At 42.9% G+C, this 23,155-nt stretch overlaps 1 protein-coding gene across 1 annotated transcript in view; it reads right to left on the bottom strand.

Moving 5' to 3' along the window:
* The window catches only part of b4galnt4a (beta-1,4-N-acetyl-galactosaminyl transferase 4a), a 154,971-nt gene that overhangs the window by 78,855 nt on the left and 52,961 nt on the right, over positions 1-23,155 (bottom strand). The window contains exon 2 of the mRNA XM_086162593.1: positions 21,831-21,943. Coding sequence (XP_086018719.1) covers positions 21,831-21,943 — 113 coding nt within the window. The remainder of the gene's footprint in view (positions 1-21,830; positions 21,944-23,155) is intronic.

The following is a 23,155-nucleotide window of genomic DNA, read 5'->3' as shown; positions in this document are numbered from 1 at the left end:
TCAACATTGTTGTTCTCATAATATTTAAAAACCTCGTTTGGTCCGACAAAGCAGTTTGTTATGGCAATATTTTTGTAAATTGCATGATAATACTCTGATTCATGTCTATGTTTTCTGAAAAGCGTTGGCTGGATGATAGAAATGCAGTCAATAAAGGCGCATGCTTCTGTGTCTTTTTTGCCATCATGAAATTATGGGCCATGAAGGACAACCGCATTGTATCGTCCGATTCATACAGGGAAGTGCTGGTGTTGTTATCTGCGTATTTACTATTACAGATGTCAGTTATGGATTTCACCATTTACGACATTCCTGCGAGGTAACTGCAATCAAATGTATTTTTCAGAACTGCCACTGTGTAGCCCGGGTCAGTCGTGTAGTTTTTTTAAGCTGCCAATTGGAAGTTTGGCAGTTTGATTCCCTGGCTCCTCCTGCCTGCATATCGAGGTGTCCTGCGGCAAGACGCCGAACCTCCAGTTGCTCCTGAAGGCCTGGTAAGCGCCTTGCATGGCGGCTCATTTGCCATTGATGTCCGAGTGTGTGTGCAAAAGGATGAAAGCTACGAGTGTAAAGCGCTTTGAAACTGCAAGGTGTGAGCGCTCCAGATAAGAGGAGACCATTTACAAAGTTACAACCCAAATGCGTGACGTTCAACCAAAAGTCATGACGAAAAAATGTCCACCGATCTGTTTTTCTACGACCTCAGATGACGTGACGAAAACAGATCTTTGAAAAAAATCTCACTGATAAGATGAAACTTGAGGATTAGACCTCGATGACGGTCAAAATCATGACATCAGACAGTTTCTCCATTTTAAGGATCATTTTGAGGCCAATCATATCCTGTATGTGAGTTTCCTGTTTATGAAGAAAAACAAATAAACCCTTTCAAGATTCTCTTCTAATAAAAGCCCTGTCACAATAGCTGTTTAAAACCTGCAGAAAACATACATATTTGTTGTGCATGAGACATGCGGTGGACTGAATCATGCACGATCCGAGATGAACTACAGCTTTAAAATGCTGACCATGAACTGCAGCCTCAGTATTTCAGCTCTTTCCCTTTATTGAATGTAAATGCATCTCTCTCCCCTCCCCTGCCTGTCAAATCCCAGCTGTGCGCATTACACTTCGGATCATGGCAATATCAAAGCATATAGACAACAACGATCTGTTTTGCAAGCACAGTACATCCTTAATTAAATAATTTGCGAAAATGATGAAATATGAAAACTTTGACGAATGGATCTACAATAAGTATTCATTAACAAGCCCGTATTCTTGATATGGCATTTCTGCTGACCGGCACTCCCCACTTTTCTGCTCTGCTCCGGGACTTACTTCCCTTCATCCTTCCTTCTGTGGGCAATCTGCCAGATGCTCCTCTTTTCCCTCTACGGTGAAATTCATTTAATTCTGCATGACCAGACTGTTTCAGTCCAAAGACAGCAAAAAAAAAAAAAAAAAAAAAAAAAGAAGAAGAAAGTCTAAAGCCAGGCGTACCTTGACTAGATGTCCAAATTTCATATATTCCATTAGTTTTCTGTTTCCGTCCGAAAAACCACTATTAAAAGCGTCCAGACCAAAGGCCGGATTACACTGCAAAACAGAGGGTGGAGCTGTGTATCCCATGAACATGCAATACTTTTGTTTCACCCAATCTCTGGAATTCTCTCTGGCTGTTGTCTTTATTTATTGTTTTATTTATTTATTCATTCAGCCAAATGTATCTTTAGCATTCCCAGGATGCTCCAGGGAGATCGGGGCAGATAATTCCAACATTCCTGTAAAAACTGTTTTTTGTACTAAATAAGGGATTTCTAGCACCTGGAGCCACAATTGAAGAAAATCCAGTATTTTTGGCATCAGAGGAGAAAGAAATGTGGCCAGAAATTTCAAAGCATTTATTGTCACAACACTTTATTTCATAGACCATCTCCCTTCCATCTTTCAAATTTGAATAGAAATCCCTTTGGACACTTTTATCGGTGTTGTTATTCGTATAAAGGTCACACCACTAATGGTTTGTGCAAACAACACAAAACAGGTCATGTACAATCTACATCCGTTCCCACTTTAGTCCAAAAAAGATTCAGTGAAAACAGGCCTGATGATTAATCCAGCATGATTAAGTCAGATGATGAATATGTTTAAGCAGTTTGAAACATCACTCTGCTGGCGCACACTTTGGACCGCTCTTGTTTTGTCTGGCATGCTTGTGTTGTAGTGGATAATAAATCACTTTATGAATGTGTCCTCCAGCTCCAACCCTTATCGCCTTCGCCTGCAAATACACTGTCCACGTCAGTAACTACCCAAATAAATCCTGTCCTCAGCCTTTGCGTCCTAATAAACTAAGGGATTATTGCCCAGAATTCCCTTCAACAGAAAACATGAATGAGTTAAACATAAATATTATTTGACTTTGCTTCGTATTAGCGCTACTAATTTGGAAGGTTGCCCCATTGTATAAATTTCACACTCCATTGTTGCCTAGTTGGTAAGACACAAAACTGGAAAGTAATTATATGCCCTTATTATTTATTCTCCATGACAACGAGGTTATCGTTACAGCTTATCTGATAATTAAATTAGCCCTCTAACGAACCATGCAGCTACTTCCATACCTTGTCGGCTGAGCTGAGTTGATGCATTGGCAATAGAACGCCATTTTATTGCCAAAACAGTATATGTGTATCAACTAAATAGAAACGGTTCATTTCAATCTCATCATAAAACATTACAAACCGGCAGCGATATTGGAAATTGGCATTTCTTTGCAAAAATGCAAATACTGTCCTCAAAAGTCCCACTTTATTGAGCTCCTCCTCTTCTTCCCGTTCTGACTTACCCAGTTTCGTTCATTACAGTCTGCTCGTAGGCTCCGAGAAATCTCTACTAAAAGAAATATACGTTCATTCTCAGCACGTGCGCAATGTTTTTCATGTTATATAAGAGCACATGTGCGTCAGGTGATTCATAAAGCACCTTCAACATGTTTAGAGCATCGTGCTGTTTCTCCTCAAATCAAAGCGTCCTCAGATCTTTGGGGAGATCACCCCCTCCCACGGTCGCGTCAGTGCAGCGGAGAGCAGGCAGACAGACAGGCTTTGAGGAGAAGGCCTGCGCTGTCTCCTCCTGCTTTCTCCTCCGCAGCACACTTCATCAGCTCAACACCTGTTTGGAGATCTAACAAGCGCTCCGACAGTCTCTCCTTGTCTGCGTTGAGAAAAAAATTAAAAATGGTCGCGCCTTCTTTTCCTTCCTTTGCTCCACGTAGTGTAGCCATCTGCAAAAAAATCCCTCATCCCCTTTGTCACCAAGACAACAAGACAAAGAGTTATTAAAATTGCCCCCGCTGCTCTGTGTTTAATGTTGCCGTCAGCGAGCGGTAAACTTGGAGCACTTCACACAAACGCACCGCACCCATGCAGTCCAACAGCTCTTTTCCATTTTTTTTTGAAATGCCATGTTTACACAGTTAAATTGAGAAAATTATACAGCAAATTAAGGGCTCCGTCTAGGTTTTCAGAGGGTTTAGGTGCTTGTGGTTAAAACCATGAGCCCCCCCCGGGGTTAGGGGGGTCGATGAACATGCCCTGGGAGAAATATTTCAAAACTAAATGCCAACCATGAGACTGCGCACCTTTTTACATGACAACCTTACCAAATAAAACATGTTCAACAGGTCGATGAATCCAAACCTCTCGCCCCCCCATGATCATAACAAACACGGCTGATTAGAAATTTGAAAAACACCAGCCAATGAATTAAGGGTAAAACCAAGTGTAGCTTATTTTTCCATTTTTTTTTTCTTTTTATACAGTCCATGGCGTATTTGTAAGAAAATTAGCATTTGTAATACATGTTTTCTTCACTCGGAACGCAAGTCCACATCGAGGACACAAGTCCATGTAGCTGCACGGCATGAATCACTTCGCATCTCTGTTTGTATGAGGGACCGGCACGGATCGGTTACTCTGAAACTCATTGGTCAGTTTCTGATCACAGCCTGTTGCCCTGACAACCGATCAGTTCTGGCCACATGATGGTTTGACTGTTGCGTCCCTAAATAGAACTCTCATCACTTTTTTTTTTCTTTTCAAAGCATGTTTCCCGCATGCTATGCCAGTTAATTACCGTGAGAGAGGACACGCTGGAATCCAGCAAGTCCTTTGTGTGTGTATTTTGATATATTATTCCTCATGCAAAAGAGTCTAGACAATCTCCTTTTTTTCGGTTTGAACTATGAAAATCCCCCCCTCCCAAAAAAATGAACACTGTGCAACTACAGAAGCCTGACGGAGAAAAACTATTCTTTTGCTTCACATTCAAGATACAGGTCTCCGAATAAAGAGAGTCTGGTCTTTTCCGGGCTGAGAGAAGGGGCTGCTGTGTCTTGTCATGTCAGATTCACCTACCAGCTTTGGCAGAGTGCTTGCACGAAACCTTTTTACACACTCAAACACACCGCCATGAGAATGACAGCAACTTAAGTGTCTGCTGATATGAACGGCACCTTTTATCACCTGTGCACTATTTCGAGATTTGGATATGCTTTTACTACCTCACTTTTACTTTTCATACTTCTAGATTCTAACCTCCCTGGCATCAGCTACATATATAAAAATATATATCTGCTCCAGTGTGTTTGTATGTTGTGCACGTTGAAAGAGATAGATGGTAGCATGAAAACTAGCAATGAATCTTCATCGGGGATCGTCACTCTCTTTCTGGCGCATCCACTCCCACAGTCCCAAACTGCTCCTTTGTCTTCATGCTCTGTGCATCCCGGGCCTTATGTTCTCCCGACCCTTTTACTCATGTTCACTTATTTTCGAACCATTCATCCATCTATCCACCCGTCCACCTGTACGGGTCTCTGGACACCTGGATGGAGGAGGGATTGTAATTTATAGCATATGCCAGAAAACGAGGCGCGTCTCTTTTTACCCGCACGCCTACATTGTTCTGCCGTTTCTATCAATAAGGAAGCAGCTGGGTTGTAATTTCATCCACCTGCAGGCGTCATGTCTGATCATAGATGACATGCGGCGCAGCACCACCTGTAGTGCTGCATAGGAACGATATAGGAAGAAGATACCTCTCAGCCTCTCACTCTTACATGTCGGAATAAAAATCTGTAAGACGCCTTACGTGCAGATGGTTTCTGGAGGTGGTATGCCTGTAAATACCCCAGTATTTATGGAGATGAAGGTTGCTTTGGGAGCTAGATGTCCGTATATAATCGTCATGCTGATCCGCATCAGACATGTTGGTTGACAGGACAATGAAATGCATGTACCGTGAACTTTCAGATCATTACTGCAGTCCTTCCTATGAGTATTATAGGCTGCGACACGGTGTTGGCCCAGGGTCAGCTTCGATTTCACCTTGTCTCGTATTCTCTTTTGTTCATTTGTCAATCGTGACTATTTTTCTTTTCAAATTTCATAAACAGTGGGACATTTATCATAGCAGTTAAAGGGCTACTTTTATAATCTCAATATATATCCCTCCTATGGCATCCATATTCATCTGACATTACAGAAAAAAAATATGTGAGATACGACAACATAAAACACAGCAGATACAACACTGAAAATCTTTCAGTTTCACTGTAGACATGGATTTATAGGATGCTGGGGTGCCTGATCCCTCGGCACAAGTCTTGTTGTGTTAGGAGGGGACTCAGGTCTGTAACCAACTATGACCTTCCAACTTCACTTTTACCGGCTTTTTATATATATAGATAGATATAAAATCATATAAAAAGCCGGTTTGCCAAGACATTTTCATTTTCATCAAAAGCAAATTCCAAATTTCTGATTGGAAAAACACTGAGATGTCCATCAGTCATTCCAGCCATTTTACACTAACTCTCAAACACTGTGGGCCTGAAAGCCATATATAGTTGGTGTGTTTTTTGGGGGCTGAAAACAATGTTTTGATGGTTTATACCATGAAGAGTTTGCACTGAAAGCATAATGACAACATCAAATCAGTGTGTCAGGAAAAGAGGGTCTGTGCAGAGACCACCGCTGCGCAAACCTCAAAAGGGATGCGTTTCGTCCCATCGGTCCACGGCCGATCAGTACACACCGATCAGTTTTTCAATGATTCATCCTAATGGTACAATTAACACTGACTCCATCAATACCTCCTCATTTTCCAACCAACGAGCTAGCACTTTTGTTTTACTAACACAATCAAAATCACTTGATACCCAATTGAATTTTCCTTTCTCGGGTCATCTTGCACGCCACAGAGGAAAATAAAATACCCTAATCACGAATTTATTGAGGCAAATGCACAATCTTAAAAGTTCTGGTTGGCAAGTATTAAGTCAAACTCCATGCTACAATGCCCCTTTGCTATTTCATCACTACAATTGAACATTTGCTCTGCTATATTAAGCTTTAATAGAGAATACAGATAGAACTGAAGTTTCATAAAATAGTGAAAAAAACATTTGAAAAAAAAGTGACAATTGCGGATGAGCAGTTTCAAACTGTGCTCGTTTGTCGTCTGTCCGTCTCACAACACAGCAAGCTGACTCATTAGCTTTGACTTACAAAGTGTCTGCTCATTGGCTGATAGTTCTAATAAGTGGAGGATTACAGGTGCTGTGTCTTTGTGTGCACGTGTGTGTGTGTGTGTGTGTGTGTGTTTGTGTGTGTGAGTGTGTGTGTGTGTATGTTTGTGTGCGTCAAGCCACACTATATCCTCTCGAAAAAAATGGGAAGCACTGAAAGGGAGCAAAATGACTACAATCAGTGCAGTATCGAGTGAGAATGAAATTATGGTGGGCAACAGTACAAGGCAAAGTCTGTGTGGTAAAAAAAAACAAAAAACAAAAAGGTTGTTTTTGCCGCTGACAAGCTTAGGATTTTATTACTGTGTCTGACAAGCTCACATAAGAGTTGAGTGCAAATGTAGCCGCAGTCTCGGCCTGATCTCTGTGGGGGCGTGTCGGTGTTATTCTACAAAACACCCAAGCCGAAACACAGGCGACCTCAAGGGTATCATCACGGAGGAAAAAGCTTAATGCTATCTAAAGGCCGAATGACGGTTCATGCTCGTACAACTCAAATTGTGTCAATAACATGATGCGTAACACTTGACAAACCTCTATACTAGATTTGCTCCTGACTGCACGCGTGTCACCGGTGAGACACGCATGACAACAGAATGACCGGACGCCATTTGGAGGAAGTAGATGACAGATGGCAGTCCAATCGGAATCGAAGTCCTTCGCCAAACAACTTTTTGCATGAAAAATCCCAAAGCAGAGAGGACAGCTGTTGTCGAGCAGGGGGGGAGAAAAATTGTCAAAAGTCAGCGGTCTCAATCATTGACGCATAAAAAAAATCAGTGGGTTAGTAGTTTTAGTAGTTAGTTTCAGGAACAGTGACAGTGCATGTTAATATGTCTGATATCCTGAGGATGAAATTTATACAAAAAGCAAGATATCTTTCTCCATTGTGATTCCTTCTTTGATGTTTGTCAGACACTAATAATAAAATTCGGAGTTGAAAAACACGGCGTCGTAGCCGACAGACATCACCATATTACACGCCATCTGGTTCAGGTTGCGTCCTCGCTCTCTCCTGCAGTCGTAATGGTTTATTGTTCCCGAGCCCAGACAAAAATAAAGTTCTTTCCCCTCAAATCAATGTTATTATTGTTTTCTCTCTTTTTGTCATTGTATTCAACATACTTTGAACAAGATAGCTGTCATTTTAGCTCACATGGTAACAGACTGTGTTAAGTTATGACGATTTGACGATCTCCAGCGTGCCATCACTGCTCCACTAGTTGCATATTACTACGATTTGGTTTTCTTAAGTCAATTTTAAGGCAAAATTGGGGGGAAAAAAAACAGCATTAAAAAATGAGTTTCTCTCTCTAGCCGTCATCTCGCAGGACTGAAGCAGCCACTCTGGATCCATTCATGCCTCCCAGTCTGTTCCTTCGACCCACACGTCGATACACCTGCAAAATCCGCTGGCTGGAGCGGGAGAAAGCAGGGCAGCGGGTTGTTTAATGGCAGAATAAATCTGGGCGCTTGAAGAAACGCTTGGAGGAATTGATATCCTGACAATAACTACGGAACCAAACAAAGCGCTTCAGCAGCTCCGTCTGCCTGTGACTGTAGCAAGATTAATAGACCGTCTGGTCAGCCAGTTTAGGCCATTAGCCAAGGAGAAGATGTGAGAACAATAACCAGCTCCTATCCTTCATGTCAGCCATTCCACAGTCATGGTCAACTTCACGCTGGACAATTCCGTCCATTCATTTTTTTCCCTTGGAGCACAGCCGGAGCATGCAGGTTGTCATAGAAGCACATCAAGTGACGGGATAATGTCCGAGGCGTGAGGCTTGATGAGGAAAACAGGCTAATGAGGCCTGTCGCCGCCTTTCTGTTCAAGGTGCATGCCTTACTCTGGTTTCCATGGTAATTACAGTTGAGTGATCTGGAACTATGAAGTCCTGGGGGTTATACTCAGTAAAATGTTTTGGCATTTTAATTATACCATATGCTATGCTTTTAATGGAACATTTTACAAATGGAACTTTGCAATATAAATATCTATCCTCTAACACAGGTGGTATGTGACTATGTACAGTATGTGACAAGTACGTGACTGCAAAAAAAAAGGCGTGTCATGTGAGATGTTAAGGTGGAGGAATGATGGACAGACATTGCAAGAGGATGAAGTATGCCGCTGGACTAAAGTAGGCTCCCTCTTCACCTTGGCACTGAACTACACTCACATGCCAACCAGGAATACTAGTTTAGTAACTCTGGGCAGCTACTGTCCATATCTATTTATTCTTCTACTTTTTAACATTCATTTCAACTGTTATTTTGTATATGCATAATTTATAAACTGCACATATCTACATGTAAATTATGTCCATAGATCCTGTCAATAGTCCATAGTGTACTACATTTAATGTACATGTTGATCTGTATAATATGTTCATAGTACCTTATCTGTACATCACCTGTAAAATATTTACATAATATACAGTGTGCATACTGTTAATTTATTTATCATCTCTGCAGCTGCTGCTCTTTTGCACTCCTGATTAGATGGTAAAAAGCATTTCATTGTACCATGTACTTGTACATGTGTAATGACAATAAAGTTGAGTCCAATCTAATCTAAATTAACCACCCCTTAACCTTGTGCCATGGATTTTTAACCTGGACAGATCTTGAAGAAATGTAAATGTCCATATCCTAGGTCATGGGTGTGTGTGGTTAACTCATTTTCAGTTAACTTGACCAGTCCTCTTGGCCTAAGTGGCCACTCCAGTGCTCCTCAGGCACTTTCCCCAAGCCCCTTTTCAAGGTTTGGCTCCTACTCCAATATGTTTAACAATGTCTATTGAGAGTTATAGCAATGGAGTGTAGTGATGTAATTATATAATCCGGCCCCTGTCTGCTTACAGTCTACATAATCCATAGCAGTTAACAAGATGAATTAATGTCTGAATTTGGTAGGTGCTCTGTTTAATTAAAATACAGAGCGCGAGGTACAAGTGTCAATTAGTCCATCACAGCGGTGAACATGATGAGACAGCGATATAAAGAAGATCAGGAAGAAAAAAAAAGTCTTTCACAAATTGAAAATGAAATCTAGCAAAGAGTGGAAGAACTGTGGAAGAAGTCAAATGTTACGGCTTCTCTTCGAAGGGATTAAAACACATCAGCAACCTTTATACAGACACGAGTCTTCATGAGCGAAATGCTGTCGTCTTAAGCTCCACATACGATGCCTTCGAACAGCCTATTTCCATACTCTGTGTTTTAAGGGCCCCTCTACGATGAAAAGGAAAAAATAATACACGAGGGCCGACACCTATTAAAAACCCCCTTGGGAAAACGTTCGGAGGGATGACGCACGGTTATTCTGGAAAACAAAGAACTGCGATGAAAGCGGGAGCGACCCCATGAGAAAGGATGTATGTTAATGCCCTCTATTTTAAACCCACAGCACATCTACAGCAAAGACTGTATTTCTACTTGAGCTTCTCAGCCGTACCTAATCTACTTGCGCTGATTCTTTGCCGTCTCGTCTTATAAGTCCCATGTAAATGTAGAAGCGCTCGGAGATTTGGTACAGAAGACTTTCCTTTCAGTTCCGGGAGTTGTTCTGTATTGTTCTGGGACGTGTTTCGATGGTTAACTGCTTACTCGAGTCTCTAAAGAGGAAAAGAAAAATGGAGGTGTGCTCAGTTTCCTGGTTGCCTTTATCAAAAGGTAACAGAAACGACACCTACTTAATCTGGCAGGCACAGAAGCGGGTTCAGCGGAGGACGCTTTGATATTGATGACTGCCTCTTTAAACACATTTATCTTGTTCTTTCTTTCTTTTTTTTTCATTCCAGGGCTTCGACCATCAGCTCATTTTGGTCCGCGGGTCCAGTCGGCTCACTGTGTAATTTTGAAAGGGTGCTCTGACCATAAATGACGGGGGGACCTTTTTTCTTGATTTCAGGTCAATATTGTGCCGGGATGGTAGATGAGGGTATGTACGAAATATGTTTGTTGAACTTCTATTGCCACTTTTTACATTATTTTACAGTACATAGGCAAGTACAACCACAGGTATGCTCAGTTTGATGAATGCGATTCCAAAACGCAAAGCAGCGATCTCTTAAAAAAGAATAGATACACAGGAAATGTAGCCGGGTGACATAGAATTTTAATAGATGTGAACGTTTCAATAATGTTTTGATCGACAAACGCACCACACAAAGAAACGCAACCCCGACGAGATGTGGTTGGTGATGTGGTTGATGTGGTCAGTGGTTGAGTCTGGGTCTCCTGCAGTAAATAGCAAAACAACGGGGGTCTTAAACGAAACGAAATCAGCAAGACTGAACATTCCCTTTTCTTCAAATTTACCAGTAACATTTTTGTCACTGAGATGTAGAAGATTAACAATTGCTTTCTTCCTCAAACTCTACTGGAGGGGCGGAAATGATTGCTTTTCAAAGAAAGGATAACTCGAATTTCAAGTAAACGCTTACTGTTGAGATGAGGTGTCACTGATGACGTAGGTTCAGTTCCCCGTAATTGTACAAACCTGTTTTTTGGTCTCCAACGGTGTAGATTCGTGGAAATGACTAAAGAGTGGTTGAAAAATTAGGTAGCCTATGCAGCTGCAGAAAAATCTCAATTTCATAAGCCCTAGAAAGACCAAAAGAGAATTCTCTGACAAAGGTGCCTTCCTTCTCCCACCTGGAAGACAAAGACATCAGGATGCTCTTCATGACTACATGAAGTCATTCCCGACAAACTCACTCACAAAATGTAAAACCAGCATCCCTCTGTGTCTGGCTCCTTGACCTTCTGACTGGCAGTCTGACAGGATTGGTAATGGAACTTCAGCCAGTATTATTACAAACACAGGTGCTCCTCAGGGATGCGTCCACAACCCCATCCTCTTCACCCTGTTCACCTATGACTCTTGTCACCTTCCTCGAGGATCTCATCATAGCGTACATGAGGAAGGAGAGATTTCATCTGGCAATGAAATCTCGAAGCGGAGAGGGTGAGCACCTTTTAACACCTGGGTATCAACATCAGTGAGAGATTCGTAACACCACACAGCCGGTTAACAGTGGCTGTACTTTCTAAGGATACCGAGGAAGTTTGGCATGTTTCTGAAGATCCTAAGCAGCTTCTACAGCTGCATTTTTCAGAGCATCGGGAACAGCTGCATCACCGTGTGATACAGCAGCAAAACTGCTACGGACCATAAATGCCTGTAACGGGTGGTGAAGACCACAGAGACGGCAGAAAAGGTCGCTTGGACTCCAGTGTCCTCTCTGCAGAGAATCCCAAAGGACCACGGACGCCAACAGCATGGACTGTTCATGCTTCAACCCTCAGGCCAAAGGTACAGAAAAATGATATATGGAATTTCAAGACTGAAGAACTCTTTCTAACCTACTGCTGTGAGACTTCGAAACAGCTGAGAGAACAACCGGCTGTGCTTGACTGTTTATATTTTCACACCGTACGTTTATTGTCACTCGTCCGTGAGAGAGTGGAGAAGAGGATGAGGAAGACCACAAGAGTTTGGTTAAGCGCTTTGTCTCATGCCCGGAGAGGAAATAGACCAAAATGAGGAATTCTGTGAAACTTCATCAGGCTTTATTAGAAAATAAAATGTGTCCTTCCTTTCTGGGATTTAGAAGATTAAGATAAAGTCTAAACTTGCAATTTTTGTGCGTGTAGGCATGTGTTGCGATCCTGCAAATGCTTATGCGGTAAGACTGCAAGTTTGCTGGTCCGGGGGCGGAGAAAACAGGCTTCTCTCTCTTCCTTATCAACATCTGCTGGTGGGAAACAAGGTACCGACACAGCGAAGACCCAAAGTGCCAGAGTCTTCCCTGGGTGTTTGTTGCAGGGCCCCCAGCTCAAATCTCCAGCTTCTGTGAACAGGCAACAAGCTGACAAATGCCTGAAAGGTGATTGAGCAGATGAGGGAAAGCACAAGTACCTAGAGGAAAAAACATTTCTGGGCTGAGCCCTCAAACAGCCTCATCCAACAGAGCTGTAAACACCCGCAGGCTTGAAGCAAGACAGGGAAGAGCTGACGGCTTGTAGGGTTGCATTTGCTTACAGCCAGACAATTAGTTCACCTGAGTTGTTTGAAGTGTAATTATGCACATTCAAAGGAAAAACTAATCAAGAGGAATTGTAGTTCACTTCCATGTGATTTTCCAGCTGTTGGACGCTAATGGTGATGCTGAGACAAGAAATGAAATACAGATATGGCTGTGGGTCCAAAATAAACTCCTAGCCATAATTAGACACATTTAGTCTATTCCACCTGGCGGACCCTATAAAGGTTTGTGTTTACAACTCGCATCCTTGCGTTGTTAACAACAGAAAGGGGTCCATCATCATCATCATAGCGGTATTGTATGTAGCACATACTTTTTTCACTCTGTTGGAGCTGAGAAATGGAGTTCTTGATTAAGAACTCACATTTAATTAAATACTTCTTCTATGAGCGGTGACAGTGCACTTGAGGAAATTTAATAAATAAATGGCGTGTGCTTGCTATAAACATCCAGGGGTTGGGCACTTTGGCTGATAGGCCAAATGCCTCACGGGATATCCATTTCCACTTGGCTGACTATGGAACCAATCAACCAGCAAAAGAACCCCCCGCCAGAGTCACTTATCAACTGTCTGCATGACAACACTGGAAAGGGTAAATATAATAAGTACCTGCAAAAATGAATCATGTAGTCATCTCTCTGGTCAAATTAAATTTTGTTCCGAGCAATGGTGCTAAGATGCTAATCCGCATCTTTGAGTCCATCACAGTTACACGAGGTCTAATAGATGAGATGAAGCATTAAGAGCTGAGGCTGTTGAATCTCGCTAATACATCATGTGTTTATTTACTAGTCTGTCCACACTATCTGGCTCTCATTCTCGGGCAAGTCTCCCCGCGCTCCATCCCATCATCCATAAACCATCCGCAAGGCCACGTAGAAAGAAGGTGGCCATATTTACAGCACTGAAAGCAACTGGAGGTTAACAATGAGCTCTATCTGCAGCAGTTTATGAGCTGCCGTAAAATTGCCATGATGATTAAAATCTCCACCAGGTGAAAGACAATGATGCCAGAGTTTCTCTCAACCTTCTCATGAACCTCTACCCCTCACACCCCCATTCCCCCCCCCCCCCCCCCACACACACACACACACACAAACACACACATAAAAACACACTGCCCCTGCCTCATCTCCCTGACCTCCTCTGTAGGTCTTTACCTTGGTTTTTACAGCCCAAGTCTTATAAGTGTTGTATAAAGGAAGTCTGTGTGTGTGTGTGTGTGTGTGTGTGTGTGTGTGTGTGTGTGTGTGTGTGTGTGTTTGTGTGTGTGTGTGTGGTTTTCAAAAATTTATGATTTATTATATTTCAGCGAAATGCATAATACATTTTTGCCTTTACTGAAAAATTGTCAAACAAATACAGAAAAAAACATATCAAAAAATTCTTGATAAAACTAGAGGTTTGTTAAAGTGGAATCATTTCATCTTCTCACCAGAGAAATGAAGTTTTAAGAGCCACTCTCGGTGCTTCCCAACATTTAAGTTTTTCTTATCCCAAAAAATGTTTATAATATGGCTTGGATCTGCCTACACATTAATATTTAAGAGCCTTCCTTCTTGCAAAAGAAAACAAAAAAAAAAAAAAAAACAACTATGACATAAACAATGGTTTATATTACTACCACATTTCACAGTCAGTGCCAAAAGGTCAATTTGCGGTCATGGTGGTTTTTTTCTTTCCCTGTTTGACATAAATCAGAATTTTTAGACTTGAAAATGTGACATTCAATCTTGGCAATTACACAATACTTCCCTATATTTCCTGTGTGCACTGAACGCTGCTACAAAATTATTTTACAAGGAAACAAGTACAAATGCTGGTATTACAAATGTGTCCCTCGCAGGTGCAATTTAAGGGGTGTTTCCTGTCTAAATCTGCTTTTAATATTGTCCTTGGTAAACTGCTGTTTCAAATCAGAGAACTGTCAGTGGAGTACAACTTTTAAATGATATACAATAGCAAAATTTACACCCTTGCATTCTGTCTGCCGGGATTTCTCATTAACATAGACCTGCTGCTCTAAAATTATGGGCCTACCTTGTCAATGACAGACTTACTAAATTTACGTCAACATAATGCAGTCCATTATCGGGTGAAATGAACATCCTGCTGGGGATCACACAGATTTGATTTGCCATCCTGGCCAAGCTGCTTGCGGACGGTATTTTCCTTCACATCCTAATCTGACTGGGACTGACTATGCAGTTTTCCTTCACAACTCAGCATCTGGGCTTTTTATTCCCTGGGTATTTAAACACGGTGATAAATTCCCCAAAACGTCATGTCAAAGTCATTTTCAAGTCAAGTGAATTAGAAAGATCCCAGCTTGATAACATAATCACTTCAGTTTCTGCACGATGGTGCGTGTATTCATCCCACTCTAATGTTATAGTGCGCCGCAAGACACATTTTAATATTTCAGCAAGCTTCACCACTTTTATACCAACAATATTACCTTCTCTTACAACCCTGCCTGTTATTTGTCTATGTTATCAATACAAAAATACACCAGCATTTCACATTGTATTACTAAGACCCTGGTTTGACAAGCCAAACAGCTCCAAAACCTGCATTTGATATTTATTCAAGTTCCCAGTTGAATTAATCGCCTTCCTCTTTTATTGACCAAAAGTCATATTGTCTTCACTCAACCATCAAACTTTACCCCCCGCGGCAGCCTGCCAGATCGCTCCCATACATTCTTTCACTTTTTCTGTTAAGTCTCGATTTTCATTGTTTTTCGCTCTTGCGCTTCTCTTTAAAGTAGTAACCACAACTATTAGTAGTAGAACAATGTGGTGCCCTGCGTTTTTTCTCGTTTTGCTCGCGTTCGGAGTACTTTTATCCTGGGCTCCATTCTTTACACTAGGGATCAGCTTTTGGGACTCGGATACAGTGGCGTTACTGGGGAGAGACATGAAATCCCCAAGGAGCTGAAGAGAAAAAAATATTGGGGCTGCAGAGCCGGGAGGAAACAATGGCTAAGGAAGAGGAGATAGCAACCATATCTCCCCTCCATCATTATGGGAAATGTAAGATCACTGGCAAATAAGATGGACGAGTTAACGGCACTCACAAAGAGCGAGGGGGTGTTTCGTGAGAGCTCGATCATTTCTTCAACGGAGACATGGCTGCATGACAACATCATGGATACAACCATGAGTCTAACTCGATTTCAATTGGTGGGAGGGGACAGGAGTTGCAGCAACAGCAGGAAGAAAAAGGGAGGTAAAGTCACTGTTTACATTAACAACAAGGGGTGCAACCCTGGGCACATTATGGTGAAAGAACGTGTGTGCAGCCCGGACATCGAACTGCAAGCGGTAAGTCTTCGTTCATACAACTTACCCAGAGAGTTTTCCCCAGTCCATTGTTATTGGTGTTTACATTCCTCCCACAGCAGACGCGTCGCGAGCCGCTGACATCATCAGCTCTGCCACTGCGAGACAACAGATTTTGCAATACTCCAATGCCTTTGCACCTAAACCTCCTCTGTGTACCCTCCTCCCAGACCCCTGATTGCCCCTCTACCCCCCACTATCATTCACCTTGCCCACCCCACCTTCCAGCCACATCCTCTTCACACCATCTCTCCTCAACAACCCTCCCAGCTCCTGCCTATTCACCTCAGCGATGCCCCCCTTACCCATAGGGGCTCTCTGATGACCCGCTGCCCTCCCTCGTCATCACCGTGGACGACTTGAGAAGAGAGTTCCGTCGTCTTCAGCCGGGAAAGGCTGCGGGCCCTGACAGCCTTGTCCCTTGAGTGCTCAAAGGATGTACTACTCAGCTGTGTGCTGTTTTTCAACGTATATTCAACCTGAGCCTAAGCATGATGGTTGTCCCCTGCTTGTGGAAAACCTCATGCTTGGTCCTGTGCAAAAGAAAAAACACCCGAACACAAACAGTGATTACAGACCAGTGGCCTTGACATCGCACGCCTCATCCTGAGGCCTTTTCACTCCGTTGTCGAACCAGCATTGGACCCCCTTGCACTTTGCATACCAGCCCCATAACGGAGTGGAAGATACCATCATCTTCCTGCTGCACAGGGCTTACACTTACAGAACAGCAGCACTGTTCTTTGACTTTTCCAGTGCTTTCAACACCATTCCACCTTACTTTACTTTGGGAATAAGCAACCAGACATGCAGGTGGATGCTCCACTAGTGGCCTGGATTACAGACTACCTCACAAGCTGCCCACAGTATGTGTGGCTCCAGAAGATTGTGTCTGACACAATCATGAGCAGCACAGGGGCACCACAGGGGACGGTCTTGGCTCCCTTCCTGTTCACATTCTACACCTCTGAACTTCAGCTTCTGCTCACAGTCCTGCCACCTGCAGAAGTTTTCGGACGACTATGCCATCTTGGACTGTATCAGCGAAGGCCAGGAGGCTCAGTACAGGAGTGAGGTGGACAGATTTGTGGAGTGGTGTGGACTAAACCACCTGCAACTCAGTGTAACAAAGACAAAAGAATTGGTGGTGGACCGGTCCAAACCCCATCTCCATCATTGGGACTGACGTGGACATTGTGGACAAGTACAAGAACCTGAGTGACAATAAACTAGACTGGACTGAAAACACAGATGCCATATACAAGAAGGGAGAGTCGCCTGTTCTTTCTCAGGAGACTCAGGTCTGCAGAGCCATGCTGGAGATGTTTTATCACACAGTGATGTCCAGCGTCATCTTCTACACTGTAGTGTGCTGGGGCAGTTGGCTGAAGGCAGCTGACGCTAACAGACTTAATAAGCTAATCAGAAATGCTGGCTCCATCCTGGGAGTTGAATTGGACTCAATTCATGGAGGTGTCTGAGAGGAGGATGCTGAAGAGGCTGCTTGGTATCAGAAACAACGCCTCTCACCTCTTGCTTGCTGTACGGAGGTCCTACCAAAGAACCTTGAGCCGTAGACTGAGACTACCGAGGAGCACCACAGAACGCCACAGACAGTCTTTCTTACCTGTGGCCATCAAACTTTATAACTCCTCCCCTTTCTGCAAGAAGCAAACCTGACAGTAATAAAGTCAATATCAGGTTTCAGGTGAATGAATGTAATATTGGAGCCATACGGCAAAAGAATTTCCTTCAGGATAAATAAAGTTCTATCCTATTCTATTCTAAAGTGGAAATCACATCTGTTCGAAAAATGAGGTAATCACCTGAGGGTGGAAAATCGCTTCTTTACTTTTCTATTCATTGCTTCTCCTTCTCTTTTTTCAAATGATGTGGTTTTACTGGCTTTTGTGACCTTTGAGTCAAAGACCACAATTCTGTCTTGGAAAATGCTGGCTCCCCTCCTTCTGAGGTGAAGGAGTTCAAGTATGCTTGGGTCTTCATGAGTCTTCAGAATCTACCATTCACCTCGGTTTCAACTGTCACCAATATCGCCTTTGCCAAGATGGATAAGACTAACACTGGTCACAAAAAAATGCATCCAAATAAAAACCCTTTGTTGATTCAAACACTATTACTCCGCTTTTAAAATTTACTCTCACCAAGACACGGATCACTTACTTACTGTCACATGTATTTGCTATTTTGGGAAAAAACAAAATAAAAAACCAGTAGTGGAAAAAATGACAATAAAAAGAGAAAATGGATAGACTGTCATTGATATAGAGAGATATAAAATGTTTCGTGAGTGATGGGCCAAGATTTCACTTTGTGTGAGTGTGTGTGTGTGTGTGTGTGTGTGTGTGTGTGTGTGTTTGTGTGTGCTTGACAGCTGTTTGTGTGTTCTTGCTATCCAGCACCCAAATGAATGTTTGCACTAAATACAAGCCTGGCTGCAAACCCATTATTTTTTTAGGTTGTCTATTAATCCTGAGAGCACAGCTCCCCGGGGGGTTTCGACATTTTCCATCCATCCCATTTCAGTTTCATTGTCTGAAATTTCTAACACGGTGAATTTAGAAAGCTATTAGTGTAGCTCAAAGCACCGGAGGAGCTTCAACATGAAGGAAAACAAGCGAGAGAAGCCTCCGTCCCCCTGACCCATATCGCACTACACTGAGCATACTGAGTCACTGCTACCACACACATGCACAAGTTAGACCTTATCTTTAGTCATTGCGCCCGGGAACGCGGACTCGGGCTTTAACCTTTGGCGCTGACATTTTCTAAGTGGGTGGCTCCTCCTGAGGCGGTCCCTTATCGACCGAGGGCATCAATTCTCTTGCTCTAAATTTTTTTCCATATATTGATGTTGAGAGTGCGGCAAACTTAAGATCTTAAACACATTATTGTACACACACGCGCAACGCCCAAGGACTCAGAGGTTAAGCATCGCAGGAACAAAGGCCCGGTAAATGAGCATAAATTATAGATAAGGAAAATTGTGGTTGTTAAAGGGGCTGGATGTTGAAGTATGAAGGAAAGCATGCAAATTCACTGGCGCATAGAGCTATGGGCTTATTATGGGTAAAACGCTCTGATTGACAAGCTTAAATCGAACACGATCTTAAAGACCTCACATCGCAATTCCAAACAGCTCGTGCAGCGTGGAACATTTTCTCCTCCCGTGTCATAATTCTTGTAATTTACGGCGTGTTTGCCATCTATGTACGCAGTACGGAGCAGAGTACTTCTAAGAGAACATTACTTGAAGCAAAACAAATCTATTCCCTATAATTTAGGGAGCAAATGATAAAGCAATGCTATTAAACTATATAATGAGAATGCTGTAAACTTTCATCCACGTTTTTATGGACTTCGCCAGAATGCTTACAATGCAAGTGAAAATTGAGCTCGGCGCAGGGGCTGACAGGCTCATCCTCTTTGTCGCCTTTTTTGCTCGACTGTTACAGCCAAGAAGTCTCAACTCTATCTTCAGGTTTAGAGTTCAGAGGAGGGCCATTCAGAAGAACCACAGCGGGCTTTTCCTCATGACTCTTATCTCTGCAAGCACATTTCCCAAAAGCCTTTCCGTAAATCGATTTTCAGGACGACGGCATTTTATGAAATTAGATATATCGTGCTCGTCTTTTCCGCCGCACCCTTCGGCGGTTTAACAGTAATATTGTAACGAGTTGAATTCGAAGTTTGAATTTGTCGGCTTCTGCAGCAATGATGGTTGTGTACGCTCCTGAGTTGTAAACAGTGCATCCAATTGTCACTCGAATCAGCGTTAGCAACAACCATATTGAAGTCTTCAGAAACTCTCACACCTTAACATAGTTTGTGCAAAGGCAACCTTAACCACAAAAGCATATAGGGTATTTTAAAACATCATAATATTGGTGTCTCACCACTGTCTTTATTCATGAAATCCTGTACCAGATAAAGAAATAGCAGCTGTTTGTTTTCTGGCAGACAATATGCCTTTGATTTATTGTGATCCCTCTCTCTTCGCATCTGTATGTTTCCTCTGCCAAACATACAGAGAGAATTTAATTACCGCCTGCACATCAATCATTTTAACACATTCCTAGGTAGGCATCGTGAGTAACAGGTGTTTTGCTGTCCTGGACAAGGTTAAGATTCCCAAGTGTCCATTTGCTGTTCATAAATTCATTCATTCATTCGTTCGTTATCTACACCACTTATCCTGCACTCAAGGTTGCAGTGGTACTGGGACCTGTCCGAGCTCTCATTGGCCAAGAGGCTGGGTTCGCCCTGGACCAGTCGATCACAAATCGGCGTATGGAGGTATGCAACTATTCACTCTATCATTCACATGTCTGAGCAATTTGGGTCTCCAATGAACCTCCTGCTTTTGGACCCTTGGAGGAATCCGACATAGACAGAGGAGGAACACAAAAAACTCCACCCAGAAAGACCCCCTGTCGGAACCGAACCGGGGTCCTTCTTGCTGCTAACCACAGCTCCACTGTGCCGCCCCTTCTCAAGTCGCTAAAATTATTCGATTCTTATAACGATTTGTGGAATTGTTGAATTAACAAATCAAGGAACCTGATATGTTTTATGTCAACTGAAGGTCATACTGGACTTTGCTGTTTCAAATTACGGCATCGCGGACCAGGGGTCATGCGCAGAATCTTCCCCGACTTGTGGGTATGATTTTTGGAAAACACAGACCAAAAAATTCCAGAGGTCAGCTCTCATATCCTGTGAGAGGCAGAGAGTTGTCTCCAAGTGTTATGACAGTGCAATTACTGGGAGGAAGACACAAGCAATTTCACCCAACTGAGGTTGCTGTGAGGGAATGGGGAAAAAACGGACGGGGGAGGAGACTTATGGTGCCAGGAGGGCCACTCATTGCCATACGAGGCCGAAATCTTGGCGAGTACTTCTAAAGAAAAAACGGTTGCGATATGTACGACGGTGGCAGGGAGATACGAAACAAAAGCCTGTTAAGCTTGAGTACACACTTGAGTGGAGATGAGAGCGTGTGAGAGGATTTCTGTTGCATGAGGGAGAAGCTAAAAACTACACCGGAATCTGTTTGTGTTCATGTGTTTGACCCTCGCAGCCCTGAAGAGTCAATTAGTGTCATGGACTTTGTGCATCTAAACAGGTCTCACCTGGTGGTTTGGTCTAAAAAGACTGTGGCAACCAGTGCACTACAGCATGAATTTACATAAAAACACCGAATTTGAAAATCCCAGTGATGTTGGAGATGTGCAGATAGTTGTGCCATTTTGCAAAATAAAAGATCCACTGCTGGGTCAAAACTGGCAAAACCGACTGAAGCTCATGTTTGGTTGTTAAGACGGCTTCAAATTCCACGACCAAGATATTAATCAATAATTCCTCATGTACGAAACTTCAATACAAATTTTTCTCTTTACTTGTTCAAACATTTTCTTTTCCAGTTTCTCCTCCACATGAGCAAATCCCAGAAACTTCAGCCTTCTCAGTCAAATATCTATCTTATTTTCAAAAGCAATTTATTATTTCACATTGTGGAATTTTTTTTTTCCCTTCCGTTATGCAACCTGAACAAAATAAACGTAATAAACCGTCCGTCAATGTATAAACTCACGTTGCTGCGGTCATGTGCTAAGTATTTGAAAGTGAATCCCGGCTCGTCTTTTTAATCAATCGGTTTCCCCGACCCTCGCCCGGTGCTCAAAGTTCTGGATCATAATTAATTCCGGGACTGCAACGAGCATCATCACATCGACAAGCGCTTTCGGTAGTGCTGTTGCATTAGTATTCCTTGCGGGGCGGCCAAGCAATACCAATAAAGACAGAAAGAAACTCACTGTCGCCTCGTCCTCCCTGCTATCGCTGGTGTCCTCGCTCTTGTGGTGGCTGGCGGAGGAGCGGGTGTCTCTCTTGCGGCTGGCATCCGTCCCTTCCGTCTGCCTCTCTCCATCTGCGCCAAGGTGACAAAAAAATGATGTTGCTCAAATAGTTATCGTCCACATCGCCATCATTAACAATATCGTTATCACTCATCTCTATCATTATCATTGTCCATACCATAATTATAATTATAATATCTTGGTAACCATCAGGGCTTTGGTCAACAATCATTTTCAGCAATTATGATTTTTGTTGTTTTTTTGCTTTTTCCCCTCTCTGAGCCTCTACACTGTAATTAAAGCCAGATAAAAGTTTCTGGAGAAAATCAGATTAAGTGGAAAAGATTGTAATTGGAAAAGCTGATAGACTGAGAAGAGTAATAATCAGTCCGGAGGGGCAATGGGATGTTAGGCAGAAAGTGAGTGTAAGTGTGTGTGTGTGTGTGTGTGTGTGTGTGTGTGTGTGTGTGAGTGTGTGTGTGTGTGTGTGTGTGTGTGTGTGGGGGGGGGGGGGGGGGGGGGACAGGGGAACGTCAACAAAAATTGAGAAACATAAAGAATAGCTTTTTTCCTGCTGCAGATATTAGGATGCTGTCATGCTGCAGATGGATTATGGGAGTTTTCCTGCGCGGTGGTGACAGTTTCCAGGGCCAGGGGGAGAACAATAGGAATTAAAAACCACTCTCTATGAGTGTGAGTTTATGTGCGATTTTTTTTTTTCTGTTACAGACAATATGATCAAAAATTGCACCGCTCCCTGCTGCTTGCACATACGTGCACACGCCCTGTCACGGATGATCAAACCGGGGGACAATTCAATGTACAGCAGTGACAGGATATTCAACTCTTTACGGGCGTCTGGTTATTTGGTGTTACAAGAACCAAATGGACACTCCTAAGGTCCCGCATTGGTTTCTCGCTCTTCGAGGAGTTCATATAAAAAGGAAATCCATACTCTTTTCACTCCAATTTCTTTTTATTTGTATTGCACGTCATTTGATCCCATTTGGCTGACAACATCGCTACTGCTGAGATGAGCTGCTATAAAAGGTGGCGCCTCTGCCATCGACTCCACTATAAAAAGCAGGGGGGAGAGGACTTCGGCATCCCAGATGCATTACACTGAAAGTGGATCATTACTATTGCTGAGTGTAGGGGTTTGGTGTAGTATGTGCACAAACATGCAGCCAGACGCGCCGTGTTGTACACACAGACAAACGGACACACCGGGGAATGGGCTGTGATTAAAAGACAGGGTGGTGGGGGGACGGGTGGCCATAAAG

Source organism: Fistularia commersonii, chromosome 17, assembly GCF_037954325.1.
Source record: "Fistularia commersonii isolate RoL2024-O1a breed Wild chromosome 17, RoL_Fcom_v1.0, whole genome shotgun sequence".
Lineage (NCBI taxonomy): Eukaryota > Metazoa > Chordata > Actinopteri > Syngnathiformes > Fistulariidae > Fistularia > Fistularia commersonii.
Note: the sequence above shows the minus strand (reverse complement) of the source record. Positions and strands in the feature narration are given on the sequence as shown.